Below are 13200 nucleotides of genomic sequence, written 5' to 3' on the forward strand. Positions count from 1 at the left end.
GCAGCTCCAAATAATTTTCTCAACAGATAAAAGGAAATAGATTCCTACAGCTACCAAACAGATGCACTATTTTGGGGGCATAGAAAACAAGCAGTAAATGGAATGGAGAAGGGTAAAAAAAAAAAAGCATAGCCTAAATGGAAACAAACATGATTTGACAGTGGTTTAACCTAGCTAAAGAAAGACTATGCAAAACTCCCTGAAAATATGGACTCTGAGGCTGGTGAGCTATTTAGGGGAGTTCAAGAATACAAGTTGCATAGGAACCCTTTACAAATAAATAACAAAATTAATTTGGTGTTGTAGAAAATAAGTCAATTGGGTTCTGGGAGATCTCTCTTACCACTGAGAACTATTTGGTGTTTGAATCTGAGTAATCTGGCAACAAAGAATTGGAAAAAATACTGCATTCTCACATGGACCGTGGAAGGATGGACATGTGGCTGTATAGGCTATATGTGACCCTCAGGCTAAGCTTCTATGGAACAGAACTTCAACCAGCACTAAAAATAAAACAAAACAAAAAACAAACCAGCGACTCACCAAATATTCAAACTTGACATCCAGGTATTTTTTGATAGTCAGCCTTGTGTCAGGAATGGCTTTATTCAGATATGTGTTCAAGTCAGTGAGCATCTGCAAAGCAAACATCCTGTTGCTGAATGTCAGACCAAAAAGCACGACTACAATTCATCAAGTGCAACCTTCTAACCAGCATGGGTCATGAGGCTGCCTCGAGTGAACACTTTTTAACTAGAGTGTATCTGAAAGAAAATGTTTGATCTTGACTCAGAATTGCCATGATTAGAGCGTCTGTTACAGTCACTGGCAAGTGGCTCCAGCGTTAGGAATCCACGCCTCACTTCCGGTCTGAATTTGTCTTCTTCAACATAATCTTGTTTCATTTTCAATTAGTCCTGGAAACCACCTTCCCTGCCTCAATGGCCCACTACCCAATGCTGTACATCCAACGTGGCACTGAAAGTGGTGCTCAAATAAAAATTTAATACTCTCTTTGTTAAACTAAGTGGGCAGATCCCCAGGAGACTCTCACTCAAGTATACTGACTGAAATTCTTAAATTGTTCCTGGACTGTTCATCTAAACTCTTTTAAGTTTAGTGATGTTCTTTTAACTATGGGTACCACTATCAGGGAAAGGGCTCTAGGGACTACACTGGACAAACTACCTTCTCATCCCCAATAGAAAATGAGAGGAATGTACTCATGTGAAAAAGTCAAAGGCACATGACTGATATATTCAATATGTAACCTCTTAGGTTCTTTATGAACAGATTTCACTGAAGGAAAGCAAAGACAGTTCTTCCCGAAATTAAGACCACACCTTCAAAGACAGGCTTCTGTCTTTCTAGATTCCCCTCTTCTCCAGACCCTTTACTCCTATGGTTAATTCTTTACCGGCTTAATGGTTTTCAGAAGGTGAATCCCAAACTTCTCAATGTTGCGATGGGCATCAGCAAATTTTATAAAGGCTTCACTGGCAGCTGGTTGTGGCTCCCGTACACCAATGACAGAGAAAACGTCTCCAAATGCTGGATGAGGGTAACAAATACAAACAGATGAAAGAAGTTGGCCCTGAAGAAGAACCTTGCCTCCAGTTACTACCACTCCTTCACATAACCTTGCAGGTAGCTGAGGAATAATTCTACATATTCCCTAAAGACCAGAAGTTGGCAGGGCATGTTTTCAATGTCTGCTCCCTTCACTCAAGATTCTTTACCTCTATGTGTCTGAGACAGCTCAAAAAAAGCTCTGAGAAGACTCTTCGTGTGCTCTGTCAAGCCTGTGGTGGAAACCAGAAAAAGCATTTTAGTCATTTCACTGAAACATAACACAGGCATAACATAACAATCTTTCTCTCCCACCTGGTGTCTGATGGATGACACAGTTTACCTTTGTATAGCTCTGCAGTCCTCTCCAGCTCCTCTAATCTCTTCACCAGTCCATCTAAACGGAAACAAGAATCAGAATACAGAATTAAAACAGTCAAATCCAGGACATGGTTAATACCTGACAGACTGCAAAAACACCAGTTTAATATTTTTTCATTCAAATTTCCCTCATCTCTAAAGCCTGTCCCCTGGTCCAACACAGGAAGCTTTTAAAATAACTGCCAATCAGTTTTACAGAGTGGTGTCATCACCTATCAGCACTCATTGCCCACTTTAAATTAATTTGAATTTAGCTAACATTTAAATGGCCCCAGAGACAGGATAGGGCAGAGGCAATCACAATAGCGAGGCACAGCAGAAGGAAAGAATTATGAAGGAATAACGTGGAACATGCAAGTAACTTTTAAAAGCTGGTAAGCACAAGAGGGTAAGTGTTGCCTTACGAAAATGTCCTCCTGGACAATACTTACCATTGCAAAGTATGGCCCGGCTTAACCCCAGAGCATCCGCTGTCCCTGAGCTCATGTTCTCTACCAGTCGATGCTTTACCTTCTTCAATACTAAAGGTCAAAAGAGAGTTGCAAACCAGGCTCAGAGTAATTTCTGTGGGCATGAAAAGCTCTCTAGTGTACTTCATTGGTTTCTCACTGGACCTAACCCACTCTTGAGGCAGCAAACAGAAGAAGAAAACCATAGAAACTACATGTTCAGTCAAGCCATGCATAGCACATCCTCTATCTTGCCCGTCTGTTCCACTCTCACATCCTGTAACTTCACCCAATAGGGCTTCAGTGTTTCTTTTGGAAGACTATTCTAACAAATAACTTCACTATAAGCTACCTATCATGATATTTGGAACTAAACTTTCCTTATGCTACTTGCTGTATTACTTCAGCTGAAGTCAAGAGACAAGCCTGAAAGCAAGACAAATAGGATTTAATGCTCAAAGTTATCCCTTTGCTTACTTTTATCTTTTGGATCTTAATTAAACCCTTTTGTCACCCCTTGATGGAATTCCTTTCTGTCTTTGGTGGTCATAACCTGCAAATTACAAGAGGCAATTATGTCCTCTTTGGAATCAGATGACTCAGCTATATTTATTTAGAGGCAAACTTGCAGGGGTGCCAAGTGCCTGCAGCTCTCAAGAACTCAGCTGAAGTCACAGTGTTCAGCATCTCTGGAAAAAAACACATTCCCACCACACTTCAGTTTCCCCAGAAATCCATCTAATTCCTCCCCATTATCCTGAACCCCTATCAATTCATTAGCAACTTAATCACCACAAAAAAAAAATGAAAGCAAAAAAAACAGATAGATTTTTTTAGTAAAGTGAGAAATATAGACCATATCAAGGAGACTGCTGTGTAGGTATAGTTCAATAAACACACTTTGTTTTAGAAATAAAGCCTCCCCTATCTACTATAAAATTCATGGTTGTACAAAACTCAATGTAGACAGATATTTCATCACTGTTCTCCAAGCTGAGAAACTGCAACCAGTGTTTTTCAACAGACAGATTTCTGTGTATAGCTGAAAATCTTAATAGGTCAGCATAACTAGCATGTATTAAAAATAAATAAATTAAATTATTATCTAGTTGAGTTTCATCATCCATGCTAAACACAGCAAGGAAAAGCAAGCCTCCTGCAACAAGTCAAGCCTCAATTTGACTTTCAAGACTGCTTTGAGAAGTCAGGGAAAGATTCTATTAAACCTGTAATTCTCTTTGACAGTATTCATTTGAAAATGACTGAGTTAAGAGGAAGAATGGGACCAGAATTTTACTTTGTTTTTAGCTGGGACCAATCTTTCACACCCTCCCACCCTGTGTCACTTTAACAGTCTAGGGAGAAAGAAACCAGTCTTACCGATATCCAAAGACTTGCCCTGCTTTGGGTCAGCCTGAAGCTTGTTGTAGTGTATTGTCACTTCTCCCTGGAGAAAGAGACCAAATCCAAAACTGCTGTGCTGGAAGCAAGTAACAGTGTCTTCCTTTACCAGTGGACAATAAACCGCAAACTACAACCCGGAAGCTCCAGTTTCCCCCTCCTACCTCTCACCTTTACCATCTGTATCATCTTGGCCACCTCCACTTTGGTCTTCCCTTTGACAGACTTGCCGTTCACTCCCGTGATCTCATCACCAGCTGCTACGGTGCCATCCAAGGCTGCTGGGGTGTTATCAAATACCTAGCGGAGAAGAGAAACAGCACAGGTACTCTTGAATCAAGAGGAAGAGAAGGGCGAATACGGGGCTAAACAACAAAAAAGGGACCATTACATCCCTTCTACTTAACTCAGTTGTATTTTGTTCATGGCGAAGCCACGATTTTTCCCCTTTCCTAACTAAGAGGCAGGCAGATCATCTTGTTTTCTCGGGAAGTCCTTGCCTCCAAGATGTAGCTCCTCAAGCACAGGATTTATTGATGTTGAGAATGTCACACTGCTTCCCCCTGTCAATTCTAATACGCTCTCCAAGGAGAAGTATAATTTCAGAGGCCTTAATTTAATTCTTCCACACCTATTAGGTACTAGGGTAAGGAAACCTCACAGAATCACAGAATGGTTGGGGTTGGAAGGGACCTCTGGAGATCATCTAGTCCAACCCACCTGCTAAAGCAGGTTCACCTAGAGTAGATTGCACAGGAATGCATCCGGGTGGGTTTTGAATGTCTCCAGAGAAGGAGACTCCACAGCCTCTCTGGGCAGCCTGTTCCAGTGCTCTGGCACCCTCAAAGTAAAGAAGTTTCTCCTCATATTCAGATGGAATCCCCTGTGCTTCAGTCTGTGCGTGTTGCCCCTCATCCTATCATTGGGCACCACTGAAAGGAGTCTGATCCCATCCTCTTGACACCCACCCTTGAGATATTTATAAACATTGATGAGATCCCCTCTCAGCCTTTTCTTCTCTTCTCCAGGCTGAACAGACCCAGCTCTCTCAGTCTCTTTTCATAAGAAAGGTGCTCTAGGCCCTGATCATCTTCATAGCCCTCATTCCCTGGAAAATAAGATGATGTCTCCCACGTTGAGACAAACAACACTGGGCTCTCCACACTTCCCACCTCCCAGGTGAACACTGTTTTACAAAGGTAACTTATTCTTCCTCCCCAAGTGCCCACCTGGACAATGTAGAGACAGGGGCAGTACTGTGCTCCTCCCCCAATGCTGATCCCAATCAGGTTCTGAGAGTCCTTCTTCAGGGTCACCGTCCCAGGTACAGTGGGGATGCCCCTAGAAAGAGAGCAGGTGAATGGGTAACACAGTAGGCAGAGCTGCACGTGTCTGAAATGGCTCTGGTGTCTGAGCCAACACAAACTGAAAACATAACAGGTGTCACACATTTGAATTCAGTATCTCCACCATAGAGTCTATCAGCACTGGCCAGCAGAAGGACCTTCTGGGCTATTTTTTGAGACTTGCATGCAAGGATTAGGGGTGGGAGAAACACCCTCATCCATTGCTAGGCACTGAGGAAACTCTACCATGTTTTGGAGAGTGTTTCAGCTGCTCTTAGTGCTGGAGTGAGAAGAAACTTGCACGGTGTAAATGAGATACAAGTGCTCCATGTCAAATTCATTGCTAATATCATCAGACCTTTTACTTGCTCAGGAAATGCCAGTGTTGTTCTCCTTACAGACCTAAGGAGTCCAGAGTTTCTCTCCACTGATTCCTGCTTCTTATTATCTTTCCTCCATTGTAAATATTCTTTTCTCTAGCTAAGGTCACTAATTTACAGAAGATGTGTCTGCACTACTTTGCAGTCAGAAATGCAGAGTAGCCACTGCAGAGCAATAGAAAGTGCTCTCCTCTGCTCACCAGCACAGCAATGCCTCACCCCCAGTCCCCAGAGGGAGCAAGAAATCAGGACTGAACAGTAAATCTGACCTTTCAGCACACAGCGTCAGGAGCAGGTAAACTTATCCGCTCCCATTAGGTCTTGGCTGCAAAGACTATTTCTATTGTTAGCAAAAAACAGGAAAAGTGAAATACTCACAGCTTATCTTCTTCAATATCATAGTCCAAATCTGCAAACATTGCTTTAGTTAAGTGGAGCCTGTTCACCTGAAACTGCTTATTCCAAACTTCCTGGGAAGAAAGAATAAACCCCAATAAACCAGTGATCTCAAAAGAAAACAGCAGAGAATCAACCTGTCACCCTTGTCAATCCCCAGCTCCTCTTTTTTTTTTTGAACTTCACATCGTAGTTTCTGTTCTTATATCAAAGACACAAAACATGTCAAGTGTCTCTGATGCTCTGCTTGGAATGAAACAGGAGAAAGCCCTCAGGTTTCAACGATGCGTGCTTCGACACCTGCCCACGTGCAGTATCTCCAAAGCACAGACCAACACATGGTCAGTTTGGAAGCTGCTTCTCCACACGCGCTACCTGCCCAGCATCCTGGCTGCCACAGATATTTAGTTTATCTCCTACTTCTGCTAAACACCTCTGGTTCGTTCTTGACTTCAGAGCAAGTCATGTCACCTTTTGATGCTCATCTCCTATCTTGGGAGGCTATGCAAAGCTTTTCGCAACTGATTTTCACAAAAAGCATCGTTACTTCCCCACAGACAAACCCCCCTGTTTAATTTTCTATTTAGCAGATGCGGTTTTTTGGCAGCACCAAAAGCGGGGTGACAGCGGCTCCCCTCGCGGTGGCAGCGGCCGCCCGAGGCAGTGACCGACACGTCCAACCGCACCGGCTGCCGAGGGCTCCACTGACACCTGGCCTGGCACCTCAGGCACAGCCCGTTGCCGCTGCGTGCTCCCAGCGTGCCCGCCGGCCCCCGCCCGCCCGCCCACCGGGCTGGGCCCGCACCGCGCAGCAGCACAGGGCCCTGACAACGGGACGTCCCGGCGGCCCGAGGCCTCAGCCCCGAGGGTACGGAGGGGCAGCGGGCGCTGGCACGGCCGTTTCGGGGGGATCGCCCTGACAGAGCCCGGGAGGGGGAGGGGGAGCGGGACCCCCAGCCCCTCCCCCACAGACACGGTCGCCGGTTGCGGCCCTGAGGGGCGGGGGTGGGAGGGGGTGTCCCGTGGCTCACCGGAAGTGGCTGCCCGGCGCGCGGCCCCCGCCGCCACCTGCCGCCCGGTGCTGTCAGCCCGCGACACGTCACCGCCGGGGCCAGCCCGGAAGCAGCCGCGGAGCCCCGCCCCCTCCGCTCGCGTCGTGCCGCGTTGCCATGGGGACGGGCACCGGCGGGGGGCGGGGCCGGATCGCTCCTGCCGCCATCTCGGGAGCGGGGCAGTGCTGGCGGTGGTGTCGGGGTCCTGGTTCTGCGCTTGGGCTACTCCGCCCGGGAGGGGCTCACCTCACCTCACCTCACCTCACCTCACCTCACCTCACCTCACCTCACCTCACCTCAGCGCAGCGCAGCCAGCCCCCTCCGGTGTCTCCCGGGTGCCCCCCTCCCGTCCCGCTCCACCTGGGGCTGCTGAGGTACCCCAGTCCTGGAGGAGCAGCGGGAGGCAGAGCCTTTGGGGGCAGTGAGTCTCTGAGGTGGCAGCTGAGGAGTCACAGGACCACAGAATGGTCGGGGTTGGAAGGGACCTCTGGAGATCATCTAGATCAGGGGTGTCAAACTCTTTTTCAGCGGGGGCCCCATCAGTCTCACGGTTGCCTTCAAAGGGCCAAATGATGGGCTGAAAATGAGTTTGATACCCCCGATCTAGTCCAGCCCACCCAGAGCAGATCACACAGGAAGGTGTCCAGGCGGGTTTGAATCTCTCCGGAGCAGGAGACCCCACAGCCTCCCTGGGCAGCCTGTTCCAGTGCTCTGGCACCCTCAAAGACAAGACGTTTCTCTGGGAACTGCTGAGCTGGATGGGTTTAGGGCTTTCACAGCACAGCATGGGACAGCAGCACCGTGGCTTGTCCTGCTGCTGTTTGTGGACCACGGTGAGCTACCAGCTGTTTGGTCATCAGGAGGGCCACCTGAAGTGTGCCCGCCTCAAGGGAACAGCACTTCTTGCACTTGTCACTTGCACTGTTACCTGTGGAAGGTGACACCCCTACGCAAACACCCCCAGCACTGGCCTCCCACAGAAAGGGAGCGTTTCAGAAACACGTTTGTGAATGTGGACATGTCCCGAACTGGTGATTCAGATAACAGCAGGGACACAAAGGGCTTTGAAACTGGCTGGCACAATTTCTCGTGCTGCTGGCAAGGCAGCGGTGACCTGTGGAAGTAACGTTTTGGAAGCCTGTCAGCACAGCTGTGTGCAAAACCACCATGCGTACAGCAGGATCACCAAGTTTCTGCGCTGTTCTGTCCTCAGTGGTGTGTGCGGCAGGGTAGGGATCAGGTGTGCAAATGCATTTTCTGCCTCCATCAAGACAGCACCATCACTGGAGAATGCTTTCATTTCCCATAGGAATGCAGTTGCCTGTTGCATTACGTGTCATCTCTTCCAGCACTGCTGGCTTCTGAGCAATTACCAGGCTGCCAAACCTGACTTATTGACCCAGATTTTTTAAAAAAGGCAGTTTTTGAACTGAAAACTCCACTGTGATCAGCAACAAGGACTGGCCGATGACAATGACCTCTCTTGCTGGCTGAGAGGGTGTCTGGTGTTTGCAGTGTGCAGCCCCACGAACCTCTTGACCGCGTACATCAAAACGCCAACTGAAGCCACCCACAGTGCTGGAGTACAAGGGCAAGAGCGTGTTGTTAATAATCACTTTGAAGTCCTGGGTCTAAGAGGTGGTTTATTTATGAAGAGAAGCTGAATGAGAAACGCAGTCCTTCAAGTGGGAGCTCTGTGGAGAGCAGGGGCTGACACCCTGACCCTGGATGCTGACGGGAGTTTTCCATCAGTGAGGCACTGGAATTGATGAGCCAGGCCCTGATCTCCGCACGTGAGGAGCTCGCTGGGGCTCAGCAGCAAAACAGCGCTTGGCCCTGGCTGAGGGTGATGCACAGGACACAGAGTTAGTTTCTTCCCAAGGCTTTTTGCACAGCAATAGGCAAGAGGCAAGTCTTGCAAGTTGCATCATAGAAATTCCAGTTAGCTAAAAGGAAAAAAAAATACAATAAGGGTGGGTAAGCAGTGTTGCAGCAGCCCAGAGGTGGTGGAATACACACCCCTAGAGACAGTGAAAATGTAACTGGACAGATTCTACAATGCTGTGATCCTGAGAGAGATCCTGCAACGTTTGAAAACATTTTCCTGTGTAATCCTCTTTCAAATTCTTGAATCAAAACAACTGTCCATAGCTTGCTTCTTCTTAAATATTTTGAAATGTGCTTTTTTTTTTGTGCTTTTTTTTTTTTTTAACCTGTCCCCCTGTCCTCCTCAGAGCATATAACCTCGCTATTGACAGCTGGGTGGTGACATATTTGTGATATGGTTACATAGCATCCCCTGCTGAACTCCAGCCCCTGGCTGATCGGGCACTGCTGGACGCAGAGGCACCCGCACAACCCCCCAAAGCTGAAGCGAATGTCATACAGCAGATCGTGGGCAGACGCTCAAGTCGGGGCTGCTGCCTGTCCAGGGCAGCTCCGTGCAGGAGCTCATGGCCCTGGGTGTCCCACGCTGTCCCTTTGCTGCCTCCCGCCCCTCAGGGTCCCCCCGGGAGGAGGTGACCACCGGGCCGGCTGGGCTTCATTTGTGAGCGGGGAGCTCCACCGTGTGGGCACTGCCGAGAGCGTCTGCTGCAGGAGGGGCGCCTGGATTCGGGGTTCGCAAAGGTGGGGTAATTCTCCTACTCTACCGCAAGGGGCGGTGTGGGGGGGAAACCTACCCTGTTTCCCCGAAAATAAGACAGGGTCTCATTTTTTTTTTTCTCCAAAAGATGCGTTAGGGCTTATTTTAAGGGGATATCTTATTTTTCCATGGACAACAATCTACATTTATTCTTGGAACAACAACAAAAAAATAAATAAATAAAAAATCAACATTTATTCCAATGTAGTCATGTCATCACATTCTGGAACACCATAATAACTCTCCAAACCCTGAATTCCATCATTAATTTCTTGCCACTCTATTTCCTTTTTCCATGTACAACAATCCACATTTACCGATACTCGTGAACAAAAATCAACATTTATTCAAATACAGTCATGTCACGCCAGCAGGACTACCTGATCCGTGTGTGAGAGCCCAACACTTGCCAGCCCTCATTGTTTCGGGTCTCATGGGGTCTTCTGAGTGCAATTATTTTGGGGGTGCCTGCTTTTCTTGGTGAAGGGTCTATCTGTCCTGCTGCATTCCATTGCCATTTAATTTTACTTTTTTACATGTATAGCTGCCTGGACACTATTTAAATCGACTTTTAAAATGAACTGTAACTAGGGCTTATTTTTGGAGTAGAGCTTATATTTTGAGCATTCTCAAAAATCCTGAAAAATCATGCTAGGGCTTATTTTTGATGTAGGATTTATTTTCCGGGGAAAAGGGTAGAACTACCTGCATAACATAAATCATTTGCTTGTGCTCAAGAGGGTTGCCCAGAGCTTTGTGTGCGGCCGGGCAACAGACTGGTCCCAGGACCCCACTTCTCCTGAGTCCACTTCTGCTACTAGGGTTGCAAGGGGAAAAAATGCCTTGTGAACGTCTCCTTTCCTGCAGCTCCTGCCACTAGAAAGACAGGAGGCAGAACTGGCCTGGGGTAAAAAACAACACCAAACAAATAAACAAACAAACCCCCCCAAAAAAACAAACCAACAAACAAAAAAACCCCACCTGCTGACACTGACAAGACCAAAACCTGTAGGACTGATGTGCCTTGCTTTTGTGCTGCTCCGCTGACATGTGCGCATTGTCTGCGTCCTTCTGCCTGGCCCTTAAGCATCAGCCTTTGTACACGTGTGGTGACTGACCCTGCCTTTTGTGTACGGTCGTTCCAACATGTCCAGGATCGATGGGAGCCTCTCTGTGTGAGATGCAGAATGAATCTGCACGTGCCCTAAAGCCGTGTCTGTCTGAATATTAGAAATCCCGCTGATCACCTTCTCTCAAAGGAAAAGTAATGAGCTACTGCTGAAAATGGTAATGTAAAATAAAAAAATAAGGCTTGATAACCTGTAAAAGATATCCCAGGAAGCTGTTTGTACTCAAGAATGGGTCTGAATAATTGCTTCAAATATTTGAAATGCAGTTTTATCCTGAAAAGTGGGCTCACTGCTTAATGTCTACCGATACAGCTTGGATCAAAAGGGCTTAGTTTGCACATACAGACATATTTCCACCCTTAAATAGAAAACCCATGAAAAGTCATCCCAGGCTCTGAGAGTCAAACTGCCTCTGCTTGTCTTTCATCACGTGTAATAAGGAGTCTGCAAACAGATCACACGTTGCATGACTAGTTTAGCTTCTTGGCACTCAGATGCATTTCTCTGTACTGAATCTCATGTTTCTGGCTGCTTTTCTGCTACTGTTTTCAGCATCAACACGACTAATGCTGAGCTAACACCCTCCTCAGTTGCTGTCCCTCAAGCATTATTGTCTGTTTTTTTGGGGAGAACTTTTGGTGGGTAAGTGTGGGAATTGTATTCCCTGTCCATCGCTCCACAGCCTGCCTGCCCTGTCCCTGCCCCACTTCTGCTGGGTGCTCCAGACCCCTGCAGGGGCCTCTGCATGGGGCATGTGGAAGACAGAGGTGGAGGTGGTGGCCCCACTCAGGTGGCTTAGGGGACAGTCATGCTCAGGGGTGGTTTATCACATGCTGGGGTGGGAGTTTGCTGTTAGCACGTGTCCTGGGGCTACCAACTCAGAGAGGAAAGGGTGAGAAACGTTGTAAACTTAGCTACAAATAACCTGACTGCTTATTTCCCAAACTGTACATCTTATCACTGCTGTATTAAAACTCCCAGAATGAGATTTACCTTCAGTTCATTCTGCCAAGCTGGAGGTCCTCTCCCATAGGGGCACCAAGCTCTGAGTGCTTGCCCCATGGAGTTTCAGCAGAACACAATATCGCTGTCCTTTGGAGTTCAGGCTGACTTAGTTTGGATGGTGAAATGTCACATTTTTGGGATGAAAAGCAGTATTTTTGTGCATTGATTCTGTCCATCCGTGTTCACCCTCTTCCCTCACTCAGTGTTTTAATTGTCCCTCTTCTGAAATTTGCTGCATTTAAAATTATCAGAAGCTTACACAGAGGGAAGAAGCCTGATGGAATGGACAATACTCTATGGTAGATGCATTGTATTTCCACGTGCACCAAACAGGTTTCATTCTCCCTTGAATTTGTCCCCACAGATTTTCTCCTAGTCAAGGAGATAGTTCTCATGAGCATCTGTCCCTACCTATCACTATTATACATCCTCAGTGCTGACCCCCCTGAAGGTCCAGCTGTTACCTGTATGAAAACATTACATGCAAAGGCAGTATATTTACAACTTGAAAAAACAGTGACTTAAAACCTGGTGGATTTTCTGAGACCACCTGCAGGTGGAAAGCACGGACCCTGACTTGGGTGATAGTTTTTAATTTATAAGGCCTTCCAGCCTTTCCACACCAGAGGGGTGACCACACGCTGTTGCACGGCCCGGGACTGCCAGTCTTGTGAGGCGCTGTCGGTCAAAGCTTGGGAACCTTGAGTTGAGCCCTTAGGGTGTGGAGCCCCACAGTGGGATAGCAGTGGGGTGTATGGGGGACCATATCTCACGAGCGCTGGCGGAGTGGAAGGTGGGAGACAGACAGAGACTTGCCCTCATTATGCATGGGTCTAACATGCCCAATTACCCCATCCTCTCTTCACCTCTGCGATGTAAAAGATTCTTGTTGAGAGTGGTCATAATTCATGGTGAACATCCCACCTCCCCCTTACTCTCTTCACACCCGCTGCTCTCCATTTTCCTCTCAGAAAAAAATGTGTCTTTGATGAAATGAAATGGCTCAGTCAAAGAACCCCTCAAATGGTTGGGGACCCCTGCACTTGGCCACCCTTGCCCACTTCCCAGCTCTATTTCTGGCCGAGTTTGGAGTTTAAGTGGGCTGACCTTGTGCCCTGGCTGCCCTGGGGGTCAGTGATGAAAGCGGATGGAGGCTTCGCAGTCAGGTCTCTTGTGTGTGACTCTTTTGTTCCCAGACAGGGGTGTGCAGTGCCTGGGACAGTGCTTAATTGTTCGGGGGCACTGCTTTACCCGTCATGCCCTTCCTCAGCCGGCCCCAGCCCTTCTTGCTCATGCGTGGGAGGGAGGCAGCTTCCCCACTCGGGGTAGGGAGGAGGAAGCAGAGTCTGTGTTGCTCAGCATCATTTCTGGCTGTTTATCAATCTGTGTAATAAATTTTGTGGAATGTCAGAAAAAAAAAAAAAAAAGAAAAAGAAAATTAAAATAA

The 13200-nt window shown here is 47.4% G+C and overlaps 1 protein-coding gene across 5 annotated transcripts in view; it reads right to left on the reverse strand.

Moving 5' to 3' along the window:
- The window catches only part of PICK1 (protein interacting with PRKCA 1), a 33842-nt gene that overhangs the window by 4424 nt on the left and 16218 nt on the right, over positions 1–13200 (reverse strand). The window contains exons 2-11 of one of the 5 annotated variants that reach the window (XM_065047396.1): positions 7903–8920; positions 5905–5996; positions 5030–5141; positions 3972–4100; positions 3780–3846; positions 2382–2471; positions 1913–1966; positions 1740–1802; positions 1418–1551; positions 544–636 (exon numbers count right to left, since the gene is read on the reverse strand). In XM_065047396.1, coding sequence (XP_064903468.1) covers positions 544–636; positions 1418–1551; positions 1740–1802; positions 1913–1966; positions 2382–2471; positions 3780–3846; positions 3972–4100; positions 5030–5141; positions 5905–5945 — 783 coding nt within the window. In that variant the 5' untranslated portion in view covers positions 5946–5996; positions 7903–8920. Of the gene's footprint in view, positions 1–543; positions 637–1417; positions 1552–1739; positions 1803–1912; positions 1967–2381; positions 2472–3779; positions 3847–3971; positions 4101–5029; positions 5142–5904; positions 5997–6727; positions 6905–6953; positions 7109–7902; positions 8921–13200 lie in introns of those variants that run through there. The other 4 variants (XM_065047402.1, XM_065047422.1, XM_065047418.1 and 1 more) reach the window with 4 other exon arrangements.

This window comes from Columba livia, chromosome 1, assembly GCF_036013475.1.
Source record: "Columba livia isolate bColLiv1 breed racing homer chromosome 1, bColLiv1.pat.W.v2, whole genome shotgun sequence".
Lineage (NCBI taxonomy): Eukaryota > Metazoa > Chordata > Aves > Columbiformes > Columbidae > Columba > Columba livia.